At 38.7% G+C, this 23406-nt stretch overlaps 1 protein-coding gene across 1 annotated transcript; it reads right to left on the bottom strand.

Moving 5' to 3' along the window:
* On the bottom strand, positions 9576–23115 carry LOC109827242 (probable sodium/metabolite cotransporter BASS2, chloroplastic). The gene is made up of 13 exons (XM_020394213.1): positions 22935–23115; positions 22749–22842; positions 22021–22144; positions 21600–21641; positions 21366–21479; positions 21210–21272; positions 13909–14036; positions 13031–13112; positions 12897–12948; positions 12684–12781; positions 11820–11981; positions 10301–10390; positions 9576–9971 (listed from the first exon to the last, which is right to left on the bottom strand). Exons 1-13 carry the CDS (start codon positions 23053–23055, stop codon positions 9894–9896), a joined length of 1248 nt encoding a protein of 415 aa, XP_020249802.1. The 5' UTR covers positions 23056–23115; the 3' UTR covers positions 9576–9893.

The raw sequence follows: 23406 nt of genomic DNA, 5'->3' as shown, positions 1-23406 counted from the left end.
ATTATACTTAATGTGAAATACTAAAAGCTTAAGGTGGTGTGTGTGATCAATGAGGAATAACAAAACTAAATTCGTACTAAAATCTAGCTTAATGAAATGAATAATCAACAAATATAAACATATAAAGCTAGAAATTGAGTTTAGAGAAAACTTCTCTGAAAACAAGAGTGGGAGAGATGAGAGATTGAAGCTCAAACACCAAAGAATTGATCTCCTCCTCTTATGTAAACTTCTTCACATAAACCAACTTGAAAACCAAACTTAAATACACTTAAAATTTTGAAACAAACTCTTTTCAAACCCCCTTAAACATCCATGACAAAATAATGAGAGAAGAGGGCTTTTTATAGCCTCCCAAACTAGCCAAAAAACCCAAAAAAATCGGAACTAGCCATTATAGGCTGAAAAGACACTATAAGTCAATTTAATACAGGTGTAAGTCGACTTATAAAGTCGACGGTTTCAGCTTTTGGTAGTTTCTGGAATTTTACATATCTGGCTTTCTAAAATCGATTAAAAATAGTAAAGTAACTCCAAAAATCATGAAAATTTGAGAAAAGTTTTTAAACATGTAGATAAACATGTTAGAGAAAGAATTTCTGAAATATCACTTCCCATTTGTGAGAAATCATTGTTTTAAAATAGATATTACATATTCTAAAAACTGTTGAAATACTTGATTTTGTAAAATCAATTTGACATAGTAAATCAACTTCAAAAATGATAAATTTTGAGAAATGGTTATAAAAATATAATAGAACATGTTAGAAAAAAAATTTAAATTGCATTCCCCATTTATGAGAAACTCATTTATTTTGCAAACCGGTTGAAAATACGAAAACGTCAAACACTTAGTTTTTGATGAAACGATTTCAAACAAGCTTAAAAATTCTTTTGAATGGAATTTTAGACTTATGAGAATATGTAAAATAGTATCACTAATTCAATAATCCACAAACATGTTATTTTCTCAAAATACATTATTTTCTTAAAACGAAAACAATGAAACGAAAGCAATGTGTGTGTATAATTTGAGCTTTAAGTATAACCACACAAAATATAAACCTAAAACACTATACCCAAGTAATTGATCTTCAATAAAGCTCGTCTTGATTGCGGATGAAGCTTGATCTTGTACTTGATCGCGCAAAGCTTCATTCCTATTTTCGCCAACCTCCTTGAGATATTATCATTGTTAAAGTAAGAGAGAGAGAGAGAGAGAATCTTGGGTAAATTTCCCTTGAATTGAATATTGAGTGTGCACATATATTTATACAAGTAGAGGAGTGTGAGGTTTGTTCTCCCAAGCAATGTGGGACTAAAACCCACTACAATACACTATTATCAACAGCCCCCTTCAAACTCATGTTGGATCAAACAAAGTGAGTTTGCGTACAAGAAACTGGAACCGATGAACAGGTAAGGCCTTTGTGAAGAAATCTGCAAGCTCGTCAGCGGATGAAACATGAGGAAGTAGAATTGTCTTGTCCTTGATAACTTGGTGACGGACAAAATGAGCGTCGATCTCAATATGTTTGGTCCTTTCATGAAATACTGGATTATTAGCAATATGGATGGCACTCTTATTATCACAGTAGAGAGGAGTAGGAGTCGTAACAGAAATACCGAAATCACTGAGAAGGCGACGAAGATGAATAATCTCTTTAGCTGTTGTGGACATTGCACGATACTCTGCCTCAGTACTGGAAAGAGCAATAACATCTTGTTTCTTACTTCGCCAGGAAATAAGGGAATCACCAAGAAATATACAATAACCTGTGGTAGACTTTCTGGTAGTTGGATCACCAGCCCAATCAGCATCAGAATATGCACAAAGCTCTAACTTAGATGTAGCAGGAAACAAAAGTGAGCGAGTGCTAGTACCCCGGAGGTACCGAAGAATCCGTAATAAGACAGCATAGTGTACAGAACGTGGGGCACTAACAAATTGACTGACAATACCAACAGCATGAGAGATATCTGGTCGAGAGATGCACAAATAGACCAACTGACCAACAAGATGTCGATATCGGGTAGGATCAGATAGAGGCTCACCGTCAGTAGAGCAAAGTTTGACATTCTGCTGGAGTGGAGTATCGACAGTTGTATTATCAGTTAACTCAGCTTGATTTAGAATATCTGAGAGATACTTCTGTTGAGACAGTAATACACCCCGCGGGCCTTGAGAAATTTCTAGACCAAGGAAATACCGAAGAGATCCAAGATCCTTCATGTGGAACTGTTGTTGCAACTGAGATTTTGCGTATTGTATACCTGTCATATCATCACCTGTAATGATCATATCATCTACATAGATGAGTAATAAAACCCTGCCACGCGATGTAGTGCGAACAAACAGAGAAGCATCTTGATGACTTTCTATAAAGCCCGCTTTGAGCACAACATCGCGAAAACACTCAAACCAAGCGCGGGGTGCCTGTTTGAGACCATAAACAGCACGACGAAGGAGACATACATGTCCCGGAGGAATATTTGACCCTGGAGGCGGTTGCATATATACGGTCTCTGATAAAGAGCCATGAAGAAAAGCATTTTTGACATCCATCTGGTATAAGGGCCAACGATGAGCAGCAGCGACCGCAAGGAGAGTACGCACAGTGGGCATCTGAGCAACAGGAGCAAAGGTCTCCTCATAATCAATACCTTGTTGCTGAGTAAAACCTCTAGCCACTAAACGAGCTTTTCGACGTTCAATGGTGCCATCAGGACGAAACTTGACCTTATAAACCCATTTACTGCCAACAAGAGAGATCCCAGGAGGACAGGGAACAATATCCCAGGTATGAGTTTGCTGAAATGCTTGAAATTCCTCAGCCATAGCTTGTCGCCACTCTGGAATTTGAACTGCCTCTTGGAAGGACTTTGGCTCAACAATAGTATGAATGGCAGCAAGAAAGTTATGAAAGATAGGTGAATAAGAAGTAACAGAAGCATACCGGGCAGGCATGACATGTGGGCGTTTGCCTCGACGAAGAGCAAGAGGAACCTCAGGCGGGGGAGATGCTGGCGCAGGTGCATGAAGATCAACAGTATTTTCTGGAGTGAGAGTTGTGTCCACAGGATATGGATTAGATGGTGTAAGAGAAGACTCAGGTGAGGAAGAGTCAACAGAAGGAGAGGGAGAGATGTCAGGGAGATCTCGAAAGGAAAATTGAGGTGAAGAAGTGGGTGATGCAGTGGACGGGGAAGCATGATCGGTAGAGTGGAGGAAATTAAAGTCATCAGAAGTAGAATAATATGGAGAATCCTCTTCGAACTGAACATGACGAGATATATGAACTCGACGAGTTGCGGGATCATAACAACGATAACCTCGATGTTCTGAACTAATTCCTAAATAAACACAAGAAACTGCTCTGGGAGACAATTTATCACGTTCGTGAGATGGCAGAAAAACAAAACATCGACAACCAAAAACGCGAACTAGATCATAACGGGGAGGATGAGTATAAACACGACTATAAGGAGTAGCACCGGAAAGAGAGCTAGATGGAGTGATATTAATGGCATGAGTCGCGGTGAGAATAGCCTCAGCCCAGAAACGACGAGGAACAGAGTAAGAAATGAGCATTGATCGGGCAGTATCGAGGATATGACGATGTTTGCGTTCAGCAACACCATTTTGCTCATGAGTGTAGGGACATGACTGTTGAAAGATAGTCCCATGAGAGGACATGATAGAGCGCATGGCAGAGGATAGGTACTCTTTGGCACAATCAGAACGAAAAACTTTAATACGAGATTGCCATTGAGTGAAAATCATAGCAGTGAAGGCTTGATAAGCAGTAAGTACGTCAGAGCGATTCTTAAGTAGGTAAACCCATGTAAAACGAGAGAAATCGTCGATAAAACTAACATAATATAAGTAGCCAGATGAAGAAGGCAAAGGAGCTGGCCCCCAAATATCAGAATGTACTAAATCAAATAAGGAAGTGGATACAGATGTACTCATTTTAAATGGTAAAGCAGTGAATTTAGCCAATTTGCAACCAGCACATGACTCAATACTAGAACTAGATGATACAGGACCAAGTACTCCAGACTGAATAAGACTCTCCAGCCTTTTATTACACACATGACCAAGTCGTCTATGCCATAAATTGGCAGGAAGCGAGGTAGAGGGTTTTGACGAACAAAGAGAAGCAACAAGAGAACGTGGACGTATGGACTCTGGAAGGTGAAGATATTCCAGAAAATACAGTTTGTGCCTCCTACGACCCGCCCCAACCGTCTTGCCCGTCTGTGGATCCTGCACAATACAAGTATCAGAAGAAAATGAGACAAACAGGCCCGCCATGCATAAAGAGCTAATAGAAATTAAATTCAAGCACAATTGTGGAGCCACATAGACGGGACCAAGTGTTAGACGACCAGATGGATCATTTTGTGGGGTAATAGAGCCATACTGAGTAATGGACAATGGTTGTCCAGCAGCTGTGTAGATAGGAGGAAGAGAGGATGAAGTAAAGACAGAGGATAAAAGTGAGGCATTACAAGTCATATGAAAGGAACAACCAGAGTCAAAAATCCAGAGATCATTCATACCAGAGACTGAAGGATTAGCTGAAGAACCAGCAAAATGCATACCAGAGAGTTGTGCGGCGGATGTAGAGGTGATATGTTGAAAAGCATCAAGTTGACGGCGAAGACTTTCAATAGCTTGAATAGTAGAGTCTGAAGTAGTAGAAGGTATAGCATTGGCCAACAATCCTGGTGTACGAGAGGGTTGAGACTGAGGGGGTCGCCGACCACGTCCAGTACCTGAGGAACGTAACTCAGGATGAAGCTTGAAGCATGTCTCAATGCGGTGTCCTTCCTTCTTACAATATTTGCAAGAGAGCTTAGATCGAGCCTGTGGAGAGGGAGCCTGTGGAGAAGTATAATTCATAACAGGAGCAGTGACAGGTACAGACAAAACAGTCTCGAGTGAAGAGGTAGGAGTGTCTGTTGACAAATTGAGTCGTGCTGTCTGCTGCCGGGTCTCATAAGCAGTGAGAGCTCCCATAACTGAGGCCAAAGTCGGAAATTGAGGCTGGTGAAGTAGTTGATCAGCCATAGTTGAATATTCAGGAAGGGACTGAAACAATTGATGCACCTCATGCCGTTCGTACCAGGCTAGCCAGTCTTCATATGTGGAATTACGTCCAGGAAGCATGGAGCGTAACTCTGTCCAAAAAGCTTGCATTTGTCCAAAATGGGACTGCAGAGATGAACTACCTTTGCGTTGTAGAGAAATGCGTTGCAGAAGATATGCCTCCCGTGCACCCGAGCACTCAGTGAAACGCTCAGTGAGACGAGTCCACATGGCCTGAGCAGAGGGAAGCGAGCCAATCTCGACAGTGAGACCAGAGCCAACACAGCGAGTGAGATAATCCATAACACGAAATTCCTGCAATTGCCACTCTGAACTCTCCTTGACATAGAGAGCACGAGCAGTCTGAAGATCGACATCACCACTGCCAGAGGCAATAGTACTGGATGAAGCAACAGTGCTGATGGACGGTGGAACTGGTCCCGTACTGGTGAGATGATCAAGCAAACCAGCGCCACGCAAGGCATTGGTGACAATGGTGGACCACCCTGCCCAGTCACTTTGATCATTGAGGGGCAAAGGTGGTTTGGGAATCTTCTCTGAAGGAGCCATAACAGCAATCTTGAGACGTTAAGATGTCGAGATGCTGTTACTAATGTCGTTCGTTTGAGGCCGAGAGACGGCTTGAAACGACGATGCCGTTAATTTGAGACCGAGAGACGGTCTTGAAACGACAATGCCGTTAAAATAGAACCCGAAGGTTAGAATGAAACCCGAAGGTTTAAAATAGAACCCGAAGGTTAGAATGAAACCCGAAGGTTTAAAATAGAACCCGAAGGTTAGAATGAAACCCGAAGGTTTAAAATAGAACCCGAAGGTTAGAATGAAACCCGAAGGTTTAAAATAGAACCCGAAGGTTAGAATGAAACCCGAAGGTTTAAAATAGAACCCGAAGGTTAGAATGAAACCCGAAGGTTTAAAATAGAACCCGAAGGTTAGAATGAAACCCGAAGGTTTAAAATAGAACCCGAAGGTTAGAATGAAACCCGAAGGTTTAAAATAGAACCCGAAGGTTAGAATGAAACCCGAAGGTTTAAAATAGAACCCGAAGGTTAGAATGAAACCCGAAGGTTTAAAATAGAACCCGAAGGTTAAACGAGAACGCGAAACGCGTTAAGAGGCCGCAAAACGACAAGGCCAAAATATCTGGCAGATGAACGCCAAATAATTAAAAATAAAAATAAAAAATAAATAAAACATTAAACGGCTGCAAAGCAATAAGGCCAAGATTTGGCAAAAGAACGCAAAAGCGTTAAAAATTTTATTGAAAGGGAAATAGCCCTAGCTCTGATACCATGTTAAAGTAAGAGAGAGAGAGAGAATCTTGGGTAAATTTCCCTTGAATTGAATATTGAGTGTGCACATATATTTATACAAGTAGAGAAGTGTGAGGTTTGTTCTCCTAAGCAATGTGGGACTAAAACCCACTACAATACACTATTATCAACAATCATGAAGGTGCAACCCAACCAACCTCCAATTGTGTTGTTTGTTTAGAATACCTAATAGGCAAATACAAACACTAGACAAATAATATTAGGGATTGTTTGTAAATCATCATCAAAACAAAGGTACTAACATGTTTAACAATGAAATTCAATAAACATTAAGGGGTAAGATATTATAAAATTAGCTCAAAAGTTTCACATGAAAATTAGGGGAAACTTCACACATCTACTCCTCTATACAAATGAGAGAACCGAAAATTCACTATTCATGCTACAATAAATACTACAGTAATATTTATGGTAGTATAACTACTGTATCAAATAGGAACGGAGTACTATAGCATTTTAAAAATACCACTGTAACACACAGTAATGTTGTAGCATTTTTTAAAAACCATAGCAGAGGCAGGAACTGCAACAATTCAAAAAATTTAACAATATTACTGTAGCTTTTAAGAATCAGGATTACTGTAACGGGGAAAAAAATAATATGACAAGCTTTACACGGTGTTCACAACTAGTTTGTAGCTATGCTACCAACAACAAGTAAGGGTATATTAGTACAAATGGGGAAGTATATGGTATTTGAGTGCTAACTAGCATATGTGATACCTATGACCAATACCAACAGGTTGCGGGGGTATTATGGTAAGATCGTGACCCATCTGGGGCCGCGCATGGGACTTGCAGCTATAGTGTCGGATTAATCCATCGCGTAGATCAAGAGCTGCTCAAATGACCTTTATACCCCTAAGGCGCCGTAATCAAGACTGTACTAGGCTATTTTGGTCATTGACAAAGTCAGTTTGCGTCAGCTTTTTCTCATGCCAGTCTGCTCCTAGAACCAAGGCCTACAATCTCTCACGCTCATTACAGAATGACATTAATAGCCCTCCAATGACAGTACAACCAAAAAATAGGATAGGGATGATATAGTCATTCAAGGTAAAGATCCGGATGAGTTCGCACGAGCAACGAGGTAGTATCTTATCCGTAGGATAGACGGTCCGATGATTGGACGGCTTAGGATCGTTTTGAATGCTTTCGGCTTTTATATATGGGCTAGTTTTCTCCGGCGACGTACCCATTCACACGGGTCTGTTTGGTTGGTTTTTTTCTCGTAATTTTATCCGTCGATGTAAAAAAATGACATTTTATATTCCGTTTTGTTCTATTTAATAATAAAATAGTAAAGTTGAATAGATTTTCTGGTAACCTCTCATAACATAACGTAACATGAGTTTTCTGATATTTTAGAGCATCTCCAACAGCTTCTCCAAAATTTTCTCCAAAATGAAAAAACAAAAGTCATATTCTCTAAATTATTTTTGCTCCAACTCCAACAACTTCTCCATTTTGAAAAATCGTATTTATTACAATAATAAAGCTCTCCCCAAAAATTTGGAGAATGCTGCAGATTTGGGGAAGGCTCCCTATTTTTTCTCCTCCTTCCATATTTTGGGGAATGAGATGGGGACTCACATTTAGTCTTATAATGTTATGCTCCGTGACTGACAAAATATATTTTGTCGATGTTAACTATGATGATTAATTTGGGAAAATAATACACGACGACGGAAAATGATAACGAACACCTGGCCACTTGGCACTTGCGTGATGGGATTGATGTTTGGATGAATTATTATTGGAAGGATGGGTTCCAAAAATCATTGTTGCATGATAGAGCGAAGCTTCGCTTATAAGTTATGTCTTCGGCTTATTTATAAAATGTGTTCGGTCACACATAATGAACATAATCATCCGTTAATATCCGCAGTTTCGCTGGTTTGCCTTCAAAAACGTGCTTACGATAGAGAGAACTTAATTCGGAGCTAGCTTACTTAGAGTAATTTTCTAGCGGTTAATAAGAGAGAAGAAGAGCGTGCCAACCATCCGAACAACCATTAACATCATCTAATTCCCGACCCCAAGCTTATGAAGAATTGCTAAATATAGTATAGCTCGGTGGTGACTTATGACCCGTCCAAAGAGATTTTTGACCCGTCCAATATGAATACGGTTCGAAACTTGACCCAGATTTTGAAAGATGTTTTTATAAAAACTCTTAGGGCGCGTTTGGATGCTTGTTTTTGAGAGGGTTTTGGGGGTGAAAACCCGCCATTTTGTCAGAAAATGACAGGCTTTCACCAAAAAAAAAGAAAAACATCCAAACTCGCCCTTAACATCTTCCGCCTTGATAGTTTTAAATTTGGAATTGGATTTTCCGCGTAATTGGTGGGGGGAAAAAACCCCTCTTTCGAACGTTTTAATTTTCCAATAAAGTTTTCTATTTCAATGCTCATCACTAAACAAAAGGCCTTCCTCGGTCATTTTCTTCTCTTTCTCAGACAATACCTCTTACCAACATCGAAAGCCTTACTATTGAATATTTCATATTTTCACCCACCAAGAAAGATCAATAGACTCAACAACTCATCAAATATTTGAGCCAGGAGAGGAATTTTCTTAGCAAGTGCTTAGGTAAGTTCTAAGTAAATATAAATTCATTTACAGCTTGATCATTTTTCAGAGCTCCAGAATTGTGAGTTTTCTTTTATAAGAATATTCTTTACAAGGACCCAGGCTTGATATTGCGGCATCTTGTGCACAACTTTAATTAAAGAATCAGGCTTAACATGAATAGTGGACCCACCTAGATGTACAAAACATAGTCATCAAGCATAATCCAAGTCTGTATTGCAACATTATAATTACAAGTAAATCAATCAGAATCCTACATTTAACTTTTTTTTTTAAAAAAAAGTTAAAAAAGCAATCAATCAATTAAGGAATAGGCTATATAAAAAGACCATTGTATTAAAATAAGATAATAGACTTATTTGTATGGACATCATAAGACTTCATGGAGCAATATGCATGAGAACAAATAACCGTACACTTTAATTATGGAACACTAGAAAGATTCATATGGAAAGAGATATTCTATATCACGATTCACAGGCTACTCAAAATTTTCATTACCAAGCTTTATAGTCAAGATTTGCAAAGGAAAATAAAAGAAAAGAAAGTCCAGCACACGCTTTAATTATAAACTTTCTTAAATCCCCATATTTCTCTAATCAATTCTGCATAAAAAGGTCTAAAAAGCCCTGCTAAATAAAATCGCAGGGATTTATTTTTTCCAATCCTAGGACCCCTGATTAGCTAATGAAGTACAACTCCATAAGCTAAGAACTAAGTTCATTAGCGTCCTCAAACCAGCAAATAGAAGATACTACTAGAATGCAAACTAAATAGAAATTCAACACTAAGGTTTGCTCAACACCAAAGCAAACGAGCTAAAAGTAAATAAAAGTTAAAGAATTCTTGGTTCACTCTTTAAAATCATCCTTGTCATCGATTGGAATAGGCTTGTTCCTCCAGAAAACAGCGAGAGCGCTTCCTCCAAGCTATCAAAAAAAAAAAAAAGAAAAAAAGAAAATGAAGTGTCAAAATGTTGTAAGAGAAAAGATGAAATGATAACTAAAATTGTCTAGTTAATATTGTTTATTTTGATTTTGGATCGACTACCATTCTAGCCTTGAATTTTTAGAAGAGATGAAATGGGATATTCATATTATGTTATGTGCTTTCTTGGTATCCCTACTATAGGGTTACTAATGAAAGTGGATGAGTGGGAGGGGGGGAAAAGGAAGAGGAGAAAGAAAAGAAAAGTTTTGTTCAAAGTTGCACAAAAATAAAAATGAGATTATTTCGGTGCTCTATTTATAATCCATACCGCCATACAAACAACACTGACAGCGGAAGGAACTGCAACAAGAGGATTTGTGAAGTGCCTCTGCGCTAGTAGAAACCCAAGTGCAGAACTCTGTAGAAAAAAATTGTCATAGTATATCAATGATCTAATATTTATTTTAAGGTATTATTGCTAGGCTCATGATGGATCATATTATGTTTAATTTATGTTCTTACTGTTATAAGAAATATACAAGAATTTCTAATTCATCATATAGTTTTTCAGCAACAAATTTCATCCTTATAAAATGTATTTTTCAATCACTATAGTTACTTTATATAGGAAGAAAGTGATTCATTGTTTTTCACCATTTGATACCTGGATGTTATAATGAAGGAACACAATCAGCCCCACAATAATTGAGGCAATGTTAGTTACTTTGTTTTCTTCATTTTAATGATTGGTGATGATACAAACAACAGAAATCATGAAAATGGAGGCTAACATTGGCTTCAGTTATGATATTGTTGATGACACTTCAGACATTATAATTAGCCAGAAGCTGTGGATATTAATATTGTAATATATTTCTATTAAATATTTGTGAGCAACCAGAAATCCTTAGCAAAGCACAGCAGTTTCCAAATAAGATATACTTTATATTATGATTGACAATAAAATATATATTTCTGGTATTCTAGAGTAAACAGAAATGCCCCTGAGGTGTTTCTAAGACAAAAAATGTACAGAGAGAGAGGAAAGTTAGAGAGAGAAGAATGAGAAAAGAAAGACAAAGAGAGAAAACTTACTTTCTTTACATTTTACTAATTTTAGGGCATTTTTAGATTTCAGGAAAGACAAGAAAATGAAGGGTTGCTGTTAACTAAGGGGCGAAATTTTAGAAGTTTAACTATTAAGGGGATTTCCACATTATAGAGTCAGTTTGGCCTTATTTCTCATAGGAGGCAACATTAGCTTTGTCAGTGCTTCACCTTTTATTGCTCTCTCGGTGCATATTAGGCTGCAGACTTTTACCTTTACAACATGCAGCCAGTTTACTTCCAAAATAAATGGATTCCAACCCATATAACTTAATGTGAATCAAGTCTAGATTCGAAACTCAACAGATTTCAATAACCACACCTAATAAAAAAATTGAGTTTCACTCCACGACTGTTCAGGTTCATGGAGCGGAACAAATCAGAGCTGAAGTCCCATTTCCATTGACTTACTACTGTCAAGTTATCTATCCATACTTTTGAAACAAACAAAAAAACAGTAAGAAAAATACAACAAAATTTATAATATACCCATTTAAATTTTAATTGTGTGTGAATTGCACATGGCCAATTCTAGTACTAAAAATTTGCTGCTTGATCGAACCATCAAGTGTGTTTTAGATGTGAGTTGCCCAAGCATAAATATCCTAGTATATAGAGATTAAATATATGCATAAAAGAACAGCTAAGCTTGTAATAGTTATAAAACGAGTTGGTATACTACCTAATGCTTCCATATTACTTAATAAACAAGTAGGAGTAGATCAATATAAAGGTGGTACCTGCATTCCACATTCTATGGAAACTGTACGAGAAGTGGATTCACCAAAAGTTGAAAACCTGGAAAGCCAGTAACCAAGAGCAAATGCAGCAGCATGTAGAAGAGCCACAGGAAGTATAAGTTGTCCCCCTTGCGCCTTCAGAACTTCTGATACTTGACCAATCTAAAAGCACCAATGACACAAGTGGAGATTATTTTCGAGATTTAAGCCGAATTCCAAGTGGACAGAGAAGAAACGAGCAAACCATAAACAACAGGCTATTTGCACTTACATGCCCCAAAGTTTATTTCATTTTTAACTTTGATACCCAAAGTTTTTTATTTGCCCAAGAATTTTTTTTGTTAAAGTTCAAAAATATTCAAGTTTGATGCCCAACGTTTTTCTTGCCCAAACAAGTACCCAAAGTTCAAATTTTAACTTTTATACCTCAAAGTTCAACAAAATTTGAACTTTGATGCTCCAAAGTTCAACAAAATTTAACATTGATACCCCAAAGTTCAACAAAACTTAACTTTGATATCCAAATTTAAATTTCTTGTCAAATTTTTATTAAGTTTGGGGAATCAAAGTTAAATTTTGTTGGGACTAGGGATGTTTTTTTGGGAGGCAAAACTCTGGGTATCAAAGTTAAAAATAAGGTAAACTTTGGGTTATTCTTTCAGGGGGAAAAACTTTGGGGTACCAAAGTTAAAAAAATGAGTAAACTTTGGGGTGTTTAAGTGAAAATAACCCAGCAAATAAATAAAGCCAAAACTAGAACCCAATGAGCTAATTAAGGCTCTGTCTTAATGAATATCCAGTAGTCCTTACTAAGTCTAATCATAATAGCATCTTGGTTCACATAATACAATTCTACAAACTTACAGGGCTTGCACAAAGAAGAGTAGTAAGCATAACCCCGATCAATGGCGTGAGTGTGATTATTCGCCCAGTGAATTTGGGGAAGTACTCATGTAACAACACTGCCACAAAAAATTATAGATTCTTCATGGACACAAATGTCAAGAATAAGATGGTTTATAATAAAAGAAAGGACGAGTATCTTAAAACATAACTTTGATAAAAATATCTAATTACCTCCAACGATAGTTGGCAATAGGACGACCTGGAAAGTGCTGAGGGCCAAGCCCTAAGAAAAAATGGAAAATTGATTATATTTATTATACCATGAGAAATATGATGTAAGAACTAATTAGCTATGATGCTCTTACCGCAGCATCAACCGGAACAAGCTGCCCAGCAAGGAGCTTTGTAAGGAGCGGGGTCATGATGATTGCACCAATTGTTGAACAACTGAAATATTTCAACCGATTCTTAGATTATGAGACTCTTAAATGTTCAAATTTGAGAAGCAAACCAATAGATGAATTCTAGCATGAATCTGACAAAGACAATACCAACACTACCAAATCCCAGCCGCAAATTCAAATATTTGATTGCAAGTTTAAGAGCTTATGCATAACATTAAGGTGACCTAATTTGCTTGACTTTGTTATTTATTAAGTATATATCAACAATTTGGTGGGGGAACCATATAAAAATACAGTCCAACTATCCAAAAAAGTAATAAACTATCAACAGTAAAAATGTGTATATTAACACATTCAAATATTGTTCGGAAATGAATGACAAATACGGTACAAAAAGTTCATAATATATATTAAAGAAAATGACAAAGAAACAATATAATTATAAAGTAGTAGTAACCAAATGAAAGACGATATTCACTGCAAATGAAAAATCCTAATGAAAAGTCAATGCAACCCTTGCAGGAATCTCGCGAAAATAACTAGGTTGTCAAAAATAGGGGAAAAGGTCGAATTGAGTGCGGTCTGGATCCCAACACCATGTAGCTTATCTAAAAGAATTAGCAGCCATTTACAGCATGCCAGGCTGAAATTTAGAAATACTTGGCCAATTAGGCAAGTTTTGCTAAAACTCTACAGCAATAATATTGATGATTATGATGACAAGTGAACCCTCCTAGTTATACTTTGGCATCTTGATATGTTCTGATTGTAAGCAAATAAAATCATAAGGAAATCTAATGTGAAAAAAACTAATTATGGGAGATCAAACAGCTGCTCACGTTGTCATCAGAACTGAGAGCGCAACATTTCCTTTGGATATGTAAGTTGCAACATTTGATGCCTGACCACCAGGGCAGCACGAGACTAAAATAAGACCGGTTGCAAGAGGGGCAGACAATTTTAAAGTCTGTAAACAAATTGAGATCGGGTTAGTATGAGAAGCGCATGGCAGATACAGACAGAACAAAATAAATGGTGCTAACTTGCAGACTGTTAAAATTACCATCTCATAGTGTCACTGTTTCTTACACTGCAATTAATATGTACCGATTTTAACAAAATGTTACAGATCTTTTGCCATATTATCCCCTGCATGTATCAATCAATGCACACGTACATCTCGGGCAAAATCGACTTTGGCCCCATATAGACTCTGTGGTATTGTGCTGATACACACATGAGCCTTTTAGTATACATTGGTTCTGTTGGGCGCGGAATCACGCCCTCACGCCGCGGAAGCAATATCATCTGAGAGATAGCCCTTGTTTTTGTTGTCACAAAAGCACAAATCAACCTCTATATTCTTGTTTCTCAAAGGAAACTAGAATAGATAGTGAAATTCTTGTTTCTCAAAGGAAACTAGAATTGAAAGTGAAATATTTCAACAAAGTGAAATATACTCTTCATCTCATCGGTTCTAAGACTGAAATGTCGAGGGAACCTACAAGCAATGTCAAACACACAGTTAAGACAATACAGACACGAAATTTACGTGGTTCGGCAAAGTTGCTTACATCCACGGGAAGGGGTTTTTACTATAAGAAGAATACTAAACTATTACAAGTTCTCTCTCAACTCACTCTCTCTTTTCTTTCAAACTTCACTTAAACCCACACTCCAAAACTCCTCCACCCCTTCTCTATTTATAGGAGAGAACATGGGGGGGCAAATCCAAAATTTAGGCGAACTCTCGCGGGCGGGTCTGTGGGTTCCCCCATCCCCCGCGTTCACAATTCTTCACCTCGTACATAATTTGATAAACCTCAAATTTTGGACAAACACCAGAAGAATACCGCGAACTCCAAACCAGGCCAAAGCCAGGCCACACCAGCTGTACCACTATACCACGACTGCCTACGTACCCTCCACCGTAGTTCTAAACCAGTTGCACCATTTTACCATGGTTGCCTACGTACCCTCCACCGGGATCAAGCTAACCGTAGTTCTACAACTATTTACCAACATAGTCTCCATCACACCCCATTACCGCCCCCACAGGGCCATATCCTCACGGACAAATCAACACGGGCTGATATGAAGCAAGTCCAAGTAATGTTGGAACTTGCTGTCTGTCACCACCTTGGTTAACATGTCTACGAGATTCTCATTCGTGTGCATCTTCATGAGAGAAATATCACCTTCCTCTATGACATCCCGCACAAAATGATATCTGACGTCGATATGCTTGGTATCAGCATGGTGAACTTGATTCTTCGCTAAGTGAATCACACTTTGATTGTCGCACCACAAGTTCACGCTCTCCTGCTCAATCCCCAAATTGTCTAGAAGACTCCACAACCACAATGCTTCCTTCACTCCCTCTGTCATGACCATGTACTCGGCCTCTGTAGTAGAAAGTACCACTGTAGCCTGTAACATCGATTGCCAACTAACTGGAGCCCCATATATGCTGAATATATACCACTAGTAGATCGCCGTTTATCTAGATCGCCCGCATAATCTGAGTCCACAAACCCGTCGATCTGACATGTATCTCCACTAAAACACAGACCTGTATCCGCGGTACCTTTCAAGTACCTCAGAACCCATTTCACCGCTTCCCAATGTGTCTTTCCCGTATTCGCTATGAACTTACTGACGACACTGACCGCCTGTGAAATATCTGGACGTGTACACATCATGACGTACATCAAACTGCCAACTGCACTAGTATAAAGAACACGTTCCATGTGTGTCTTATTTTCCGCTATAGTGGGAGATTGTTTTCCTGAAAACTTGAAGTGTGGAGCCAATGGAGTCGCCACCGACTTTGCACTTTGCATCCCGAATCTAGCGATCACCCGCTCTATGTAGCCCTTCTGACTCAAGAATAATTATCGATTCGCCCGCTCTCTTCTAATCTCCATACCCAATATTTTTTTAGCAACACTCATGTCCTTCATCTCAAACTCTTTACCAAGTTGAGATTTCAACATATCTATCACCACCTTACTTTTTGAAGCAATAAGCATGTCGTCCACATACAAAAGAAGATAGATATAATCACCTTCACGAAGCTTTCGAATATAGACGCAACAGTCATACTCGCTTCTGGAGAACCCATGCTTTAGCATGAAGGAGTCAAATCGCTTGTACCACTGCCGAGGAGATTGCTTCAATCCATAAAGTGATTTCCTCAAGTGACATACATGATTCTCCTTATCCTTAACCTTGTAACCCTCAGGCTGATGCATATAGATTTCCTCCTCCAAGTCTCCGTGCAAGAAGACCGTTTTGATATCGAATTGTTCCAGCTTAAGAACACCATGAGCAATAATACTCAATAGCACCCGAATAGAAGTGTGTTTTACCACCGGAGAATATATCTCATTGTAATCCACACCCTCTTTTTGTGCAAACCCCTTAGCCACTAGCCTCGTCTTGTACCTTGTACCACCGATCTCTGAAGGATCTTCTTTTCTTTTATACAGCCACTTACAACCTATAGCTTTTTTTCCTACGGACAATGAGACCACCTCCCATGTTTGGTTCTTCCGGAGAGATTTCATCTCCTTCTCCATCGTAGCCAACCTTCTCTCTCTATCTCTATCCTGAATAGCTTCCTTGAAGGAGACCGACTCATCTTTCTCCACCGAGAGTGCGTACTCAATCAAATTAACCTGTCCATAGTGCTTTAGGAGTTGATCAGCCCCAGCTTCTGTACCTGCTTGTATCTCGTCTTAGCCTAGTGATAGCCAAGCTATCTTCGAGTTGCTGTTGTTATAGTACTTGTGTATTATCCTGCTGAACCTCCTCCTGCTCAAACTCATCATCTACCTGATTTCCCACTTGAACACGACTAGAACCTGGTTGGTCTTTAGGTTCTATATCAATAACCTGAGACTTAGAATTCCCAACAGTCTCAACACCATCATCCTTGGGTACCCTAGCAATCATGGACTTCTCGTCAAAGATAACGTCCCTGCTGATTACGAACTTTGAATCTTCTGTACACCAAAGACGATAGCCTTTTACACCCTTTACATACCCCAAGAAAATTACCTTCTTAGCTCTCGCGTCAAGCTTTCCCTCGTTGACGTGATAGTAGACGATACACCCGAAGATTCGGAACCTCTTATAATTTACATGCTCCCCTGACCACACCCGATAGGGTGTATCATCATCTAATGTCGAATGTGAAGAACGGTTCACTATGTAACAAGCTGTAGCAACCACTTCTGCCCACCATTCCTTGCCCAAACCAGCATATGATCGCATGTTCACTGCTTTCTCCCGCAGTGTTCGGTTCAGTCTTTCCGTGACCCCATTTTACTATGGTGTAGATCTAACTGTCCAGTGTCTGGCAATCCCCTTCTGATCACAGAACTCCTTGAAGGCACCATCTGTATACTCTGTACCGTTATCGGATCTTAATGTCTTTAATTTCTTTCATGTCTTGTTCTCAACCATCACCTTTCACTTCTTGAATGTCTCAAATACCTCAATCTTGTGCTTCAGAAAATAAATCCAAGCATATCTCGAATGATCATCTATGAATGAGACAAAATATCTGGAACCACCATTGAAAGGTATCGAAGCCGGACCCCAAACATTTGTGTGCACGTAATCTAGTATCCTTCTGCTCTTGTGACTACTTGTCAGGAATCAGACCATATGTGCCTTTCCATACACACAATCCTCCGCAAAAATTCATGCAAGGCTTCTTCAGATTCTTCAATAAACCATCCTTACCGAGTAAATCTAGACCCTTCTCTGATATGTGCCCAAGCCGTATATGTCATAACCGTGTGCGCTCACATGAGTCTCCACCACTTCCATCAGTTCCAACAGCTGCATCTCCCGTCACCGTCGTACCCAAGAGAGTATATAGGTTGTCGTGACGAATGTCTTTCATCGCTACTAAGGAACCCCGAACAACCTTCTTTACTCCGTTCTCTGTTATAATCTTGCAACCCCGGAGTCCAAAGCACCAACTGCGATAAGATTCTTCCGCAAGTCGGGAACGTGCCTTACATCCGTCAGGGTTCGAATCACTTTATCATACATCTTGATCTTGATATCGCCTAGCCCCACCGTTTTACAAGCATGGTTGTTTCCCATTAATACGGTTCCACCATCAATGCTCCTGTAGGTAGTAAACAACTTTCTATTTGGACATATGTGGTAAGAGCAACTAGAATCAAGTATCCACTTTCCGAAGGTATCCTCGTCACTCTTGACGATGTAACATTCCTTGTCGCTCCCTTCCCCTGAAGCGTAACTCGTCTCTTCCTTGCTTTCTCGTCTTTCAGTCTTGTTGTTGTTCTTCTTCCCACCTACTCTCTTATTAGGACAATTGACTTTAAAATATCCTAGCTCACCGCATTTGAAACACGATCTTTCTGCAAGAGGTCTTGATTTTGATCTAGACTTTCCTCCCTTATATTTTTCTCGCTCATTGCCCCTTCCTCTGGCAAAAAACCCCTGCGCTTGTTCTTTGTTACCATCAGTGGTCATATCACTAGTTGTAATTTTTTGAAGATCATCCGCTAGAAGTGTCATTCTAGTCTCATCCATCGACAAACTGTCACCCATAAGCATCAGTGTTTGAACCAGATTCTCATAAGACTTCGGCAGAGATAGAAATAGTAGAAGTGCCTGATCCTCATCTTCCACTGTTACCTCAATGTCTTTCAAATCCGATAAAATCCTATGGAACTTGTTGATGTACTCCGGATTGACGAGTCTTCCTCCATCTTGTAAGTATACAATTTGGATTTTAAATAGATCCGATTCGTTAGGCTCTTCGTCATGAAGATGCTTTCTAACTTCAACCACACGCCCGTAACCGTTACCTCTCCATCTATCAAGAAAGCTACATCCCTTTTAAGATAAAGGATAATCGACGTCCGTGCTTCCAGATCCAGCTCCTCCCAATCCTCATCAGACATATCCTTGTGCTTTTTCTCTTTTCCCGGTAAAGCCTTATGCAATTTCTGCGAAATTAGCGAATTTTTTATCTGCATCCTCCAATAGAAAAAATCATTCTTCCCATTGAATTTCTCGATCTCATACTTTTTAACTTTAACTGTTTTACTTGTAGACGTCATTCTCCGCTTGTATTAATAAATCCAATTCTCTCAGGAATTTTAACAAATACCTTGTGTTCACCACACAATAGTCAACCACCACCTCAGATCAGTAGCTCAACCACCGTTAATCTGAAAAAAGAGTTTTGATACCAATTGTTGGGCGCGGAGTCACGTCCTTACGCCGCGGAAGCAATATCACCTGAGAGATAGCCTTTGTTTTTGTTGTCACAAAAGCACAAGTCAATCTCTATATTCTTGTTTCTCAAAGGAAACTAGAATAGATAGTGAAATTCTTGTTTCTCAAAGGAAACTAGAATAGATAGTGAAATTCTTGTTTCTCAAAGGAAACTAGAATTGAAAGTGAAATATTTTAACAAAGTAAAATATACATTCTTCCTCTCATCAGTTCTAAGACTGAAATGTCGAGGGAACCTACAAGCAATAACAAACACACAGTTAAGACAATACAGACACGAGATTTATGTGGTTCGACAAACTTGCCTATATCCACGGGAGGGGGTTTTTACTATGAGGAGAATACCAAACTATTTCAAGTTCTCTCTCAACTCACTCTTTCTTTTCTTTCAAACTTCACTTAAACCCACACTCCAAAACTCCTCCACCCCTTCTCTATTTATAGGAGAGAACATGGGGGGGCAAATCCAAAATTTAGGCGAACTCTCGCGGGCGGAAATTGCGGGCACGCAGGGATGAATCTCACGCACGAAACTGCTCGCGCGAACTTGACGACAGCGCGAGAAGACGCCCACGAACTCGTCGTGGGCGTGGGATGGGCACGCACGTCGGTGGGTCCCCCCCATCCCCCGCGTTCACAGGTTCACATATACAGTACTAGATATTTGCATATATTTTAAACTTTTTTCCATTAGCCTATAGCATTACCATTTTGCATGCATTTCTCTGTGTCCTACTATAATACAGAAAGACTGGAAAAATTATAACATTAGATGTTAAGGGCTCATAAGTTTTAAATTATCAACCCCTATAAATTCCCCCATTTTGCATTGAATGAGGCCTGTAATTTTGGATGGCTATTTACTTCGGCAAATGATCGTCTACTTACATACCCCACAAGTATTAGTTTTACGTATAGCACCACTATTAACTGATTGCTATACTTTGCACATATAAACAGATCCCTTTCCTGCACAAGTCAATGTACACTAGAGTCAAACAAGATAATAACATCCGCATGCTATTCGCAGCACTAGCACACTTCTATACATCCACCTTTTTCAGATACTTTTTACTTTGTCTGCGTTTACTATATATAGTGATGGTATTGCAGGTTTTGGATACAACTATGAATAATTTGAGCAAACTCCAATCAATCTAGAATATATACACCAGTCTCATATGTAACAAAAGCATAATAATCAGTGAGGTATTATGGTGCTCTCCTGACATCAACATATCCGGGGCATCATGAACTTGTATCAGGTGATGTATCGTACCAGACTAAATTCCTTTTCTTGGTTTAGTTACTTAACAGAAAATGGTAATCTAAATTAATGAAAAAAAATTCCTTTCTATCTAATAAAGCATGTCCTAGTCATGATGGGTTTAGATGCACAATATGCGCAGACATGTGAACACGCATATATCATATATTGTCAGGTTGTCAAGTTCCTATTTCTTATTTCATAAGGATTAACAACGCGTCCATGTCTTCATGCTTCCTAGTGTACATATATAAGAGCTGCATATCTTATCACAATTCCATTTGATTAAAAAACTTTCACAACTATCACTATGCAACACCAAATCTATCATTTTATTTCAGCTAGCCAATTGTAGTTATCATTGAGTAATAAATTCTAAAAAAGAGAACAACTAGAGGAGAGTAATAAACAACTAAGTTGAATCTCTACATACAATGCCTGCATCCATAAAACCTGTATGTACATGTCTAATAAACAACTAATATGAAGCTAAGGATGTAAATATTCATAGTTTTGAGTGTGGTATGGAATAACTAGAGAGAGTACAGATTTATTGTTCAGTGCCCTAAGCTAGCAGATATTTACCATTGCAATGAAGAACCCAAGCATTGGTTTGATTAGATACTGTGCAAGAAATCCTACACCCACCTGCATTGTGGGAAACACAAATCACATAGTCAACAAACATTCCTTTTTTAAAACAAGTGTTAAGTTAATACTTCAGTAGGTATAATTTCTTACAGTCCATGGATTTCTCATACATCTCTTGAAATCCTCAAAGGTCAATGTGAGACCCATTGAAAGCATGAGGAAACCCAAGCCAACAGTGAAAAGGTCTGTTTCTAACCAAGTAACCTGAAGGATGGGCCAGACATTCATTAGATAGTTAAACTGCATCCTATTTCAGAATAAGAAAGGAAGTTAAAAGATAAATACATGCTAATAGATTAAATAATGCTAGTGTTATGGCCTTACCGCTGATGGCTTGTATATGCCTATGACTGTGCCTAAGATGACCTGCCACGCAAAAAAGGTATATGTATATATGAAGGATGTCTTAAGTTGAATACTAGTCCTAAAAATTTCACCATTATTATAAGGGTTAATAGCATACACCCCCATGTATGGTGTTGTAGCCACTTATACCCCCTACACTTTTTTATTAGTTCTTAAGCCCCCTGAATCTCAGACAAGGTTACTTTTTTGCCCCTTTATTTTTAGGAGAAAAAGGAAATTTATCATCATGTGGTTCCCACATGCCATCTCTACCTAACTTGGGATATTAACATCTGGAGTTCAGGAGGTGTAAATGCTAATAATATGTAGGGGGTTATGTTCAATTAGCCGTTGTTGTAAAGAGTAATATAAGTAGAGCTATGAGCAGCTAGCAACATACCCAAACAGGGAAAAGGGTAGTGAGCAATTCGACAATTCTTTCGTATTGGCTCATCTCTGCAGGCGCACTGCTAGGAACATCTCCAGATAAATTTGCTTCAGCTTTGCACAAAAATTGTTGAGACCTGAATATTTAACATCAGTAGAAAATCTAAGTATGTGTTAAGTCCGACAAATTTGCTTAAGCTTCACACAACAGGCCTACGAAGCATAAATGGTAGTATTTTGAAACTTCCTTGTAATATTTTATATACTTCCACAGTCCTTAGTTCCTTGTGATTTAGTAAAAGGAAAATTATAGACACTCAAACCAGATATTATTTGCCCCAAGAACAAGTCGGTTCTTGCATACAAAACAAAAATTCATGAAGATAAGTTCAATTATTTAAAGTCGACTACTTATGCAGGGCTCTTGATACTTACATCACCCTGAACTCTAAACCTAAACAATTGCAATTTTCCTTTGCTTACTCTACATATTTGAAGCACATTTTAACTAGCCAAAAAATCGGAAAGAAAAATACTAGATCCTCGGAAGAGATTTCTTCAACATTACTAAATTAAACTAATAAAAAAAATTCCTCTATGATCCTTACTAAATTTCCTCTATGATCCTTACTCAATCATGATATTTATATTCCCCAATTCAAATTCCATTACGTTCTCATCTCAACATTCAAACATCTAAATTACGAAATCCAAACAAATTAAGAAAAATAAAAGCAGCACCTGTGAACTGGAACAAGAGACAAAGCCTTTGATGAAACAACGGCAGCACTCAGAGCTCTCCTTTCCCCAGCTGCCAAAAACCCACCTCCAATATCTAATCGTCATCATCATCAAAAACAAAAAAATTACCCAAACATCAAACTGTTACACAAAAAATAAAAAACCCATTACAGGAAAACAAAATACCAGAATGGGTCTGGACTCTTCTAGCAGGAGAGCAAGGGGCCCGAGCGTAGAGGCCATTGATCGCTAGAGATGACCAATCTTTGTGGACGAATCGAGACATGGAAGCCACTGAAGAGGCCATAGTGAGCTGCTGATGGAGCTCCCCAAAGACTGGACTTTTTTTGGGGTCGTGGATTCCAAAGAAGCCACACACACTATGGGTTGAATTTGGGAGTGCTGTGGATTAGGGGGGGCGTTTTATAGGGGTCGAGAGTTGGGGGAGTGAGTTTAATATCTGCCGCCGATTTTGTTTTGTGTATAAAATGGACGGTGGAGATTGAACTTTAATTTCAACTTTCTAGTGAGTACTTTTGATGTATTTTCCTTTTTTTTACCCGTGAAGTTCAATTATTTTAAGGGAAAATTGTGTGAAGGCCCCAAAATTAATAACTTCATGTGCTACAGCCTCTTTAACTTTTTCTCAGCATCTTTA

This window comes from Asparagus officinalis, chromosome 1, assembly GCF_001876935.1.
Source record: "Asparagus officinalis chromosome 1, Aspof.V1, whole genome shotgun sequence".
Taxonomy (NCBI): domain Eukaryota; kingdom Viridiplantae; phylum Streptophyta; class Magnoliopsida; order Asparagales; family Asparagaceae; genus Asparagus; species Asparagus officinalis.
The sequence above is the reverse complement of the archived record's forward strand: the minus strand, read 5'-3'. Positions and strand labels throughout refer to the sequence as shown.

Coding starts and splice junctions, on each gene's coding strand:
- LOC109827242 (XM_020394213.1), bottom strand. CDS start 23,055: ATGGCCTCTTCAGTGGCTTCCATGTCTCGATTCGTCCACAAAGATTGG. Junction 21,480..21,599: donor GCATATACAAGCCATCAGCG/GTAAGGCCATAA, acceptor CCCATCCTTCAG/GTTACTTGGTTAGAAACAGA. Junction 21,273..21,365: donor GTATGAGAAATCCATGGACT/GTAAGAAATTAT, acceptor CCCACAATGCAG/GTGGGTGTAGGATTTCTTGC.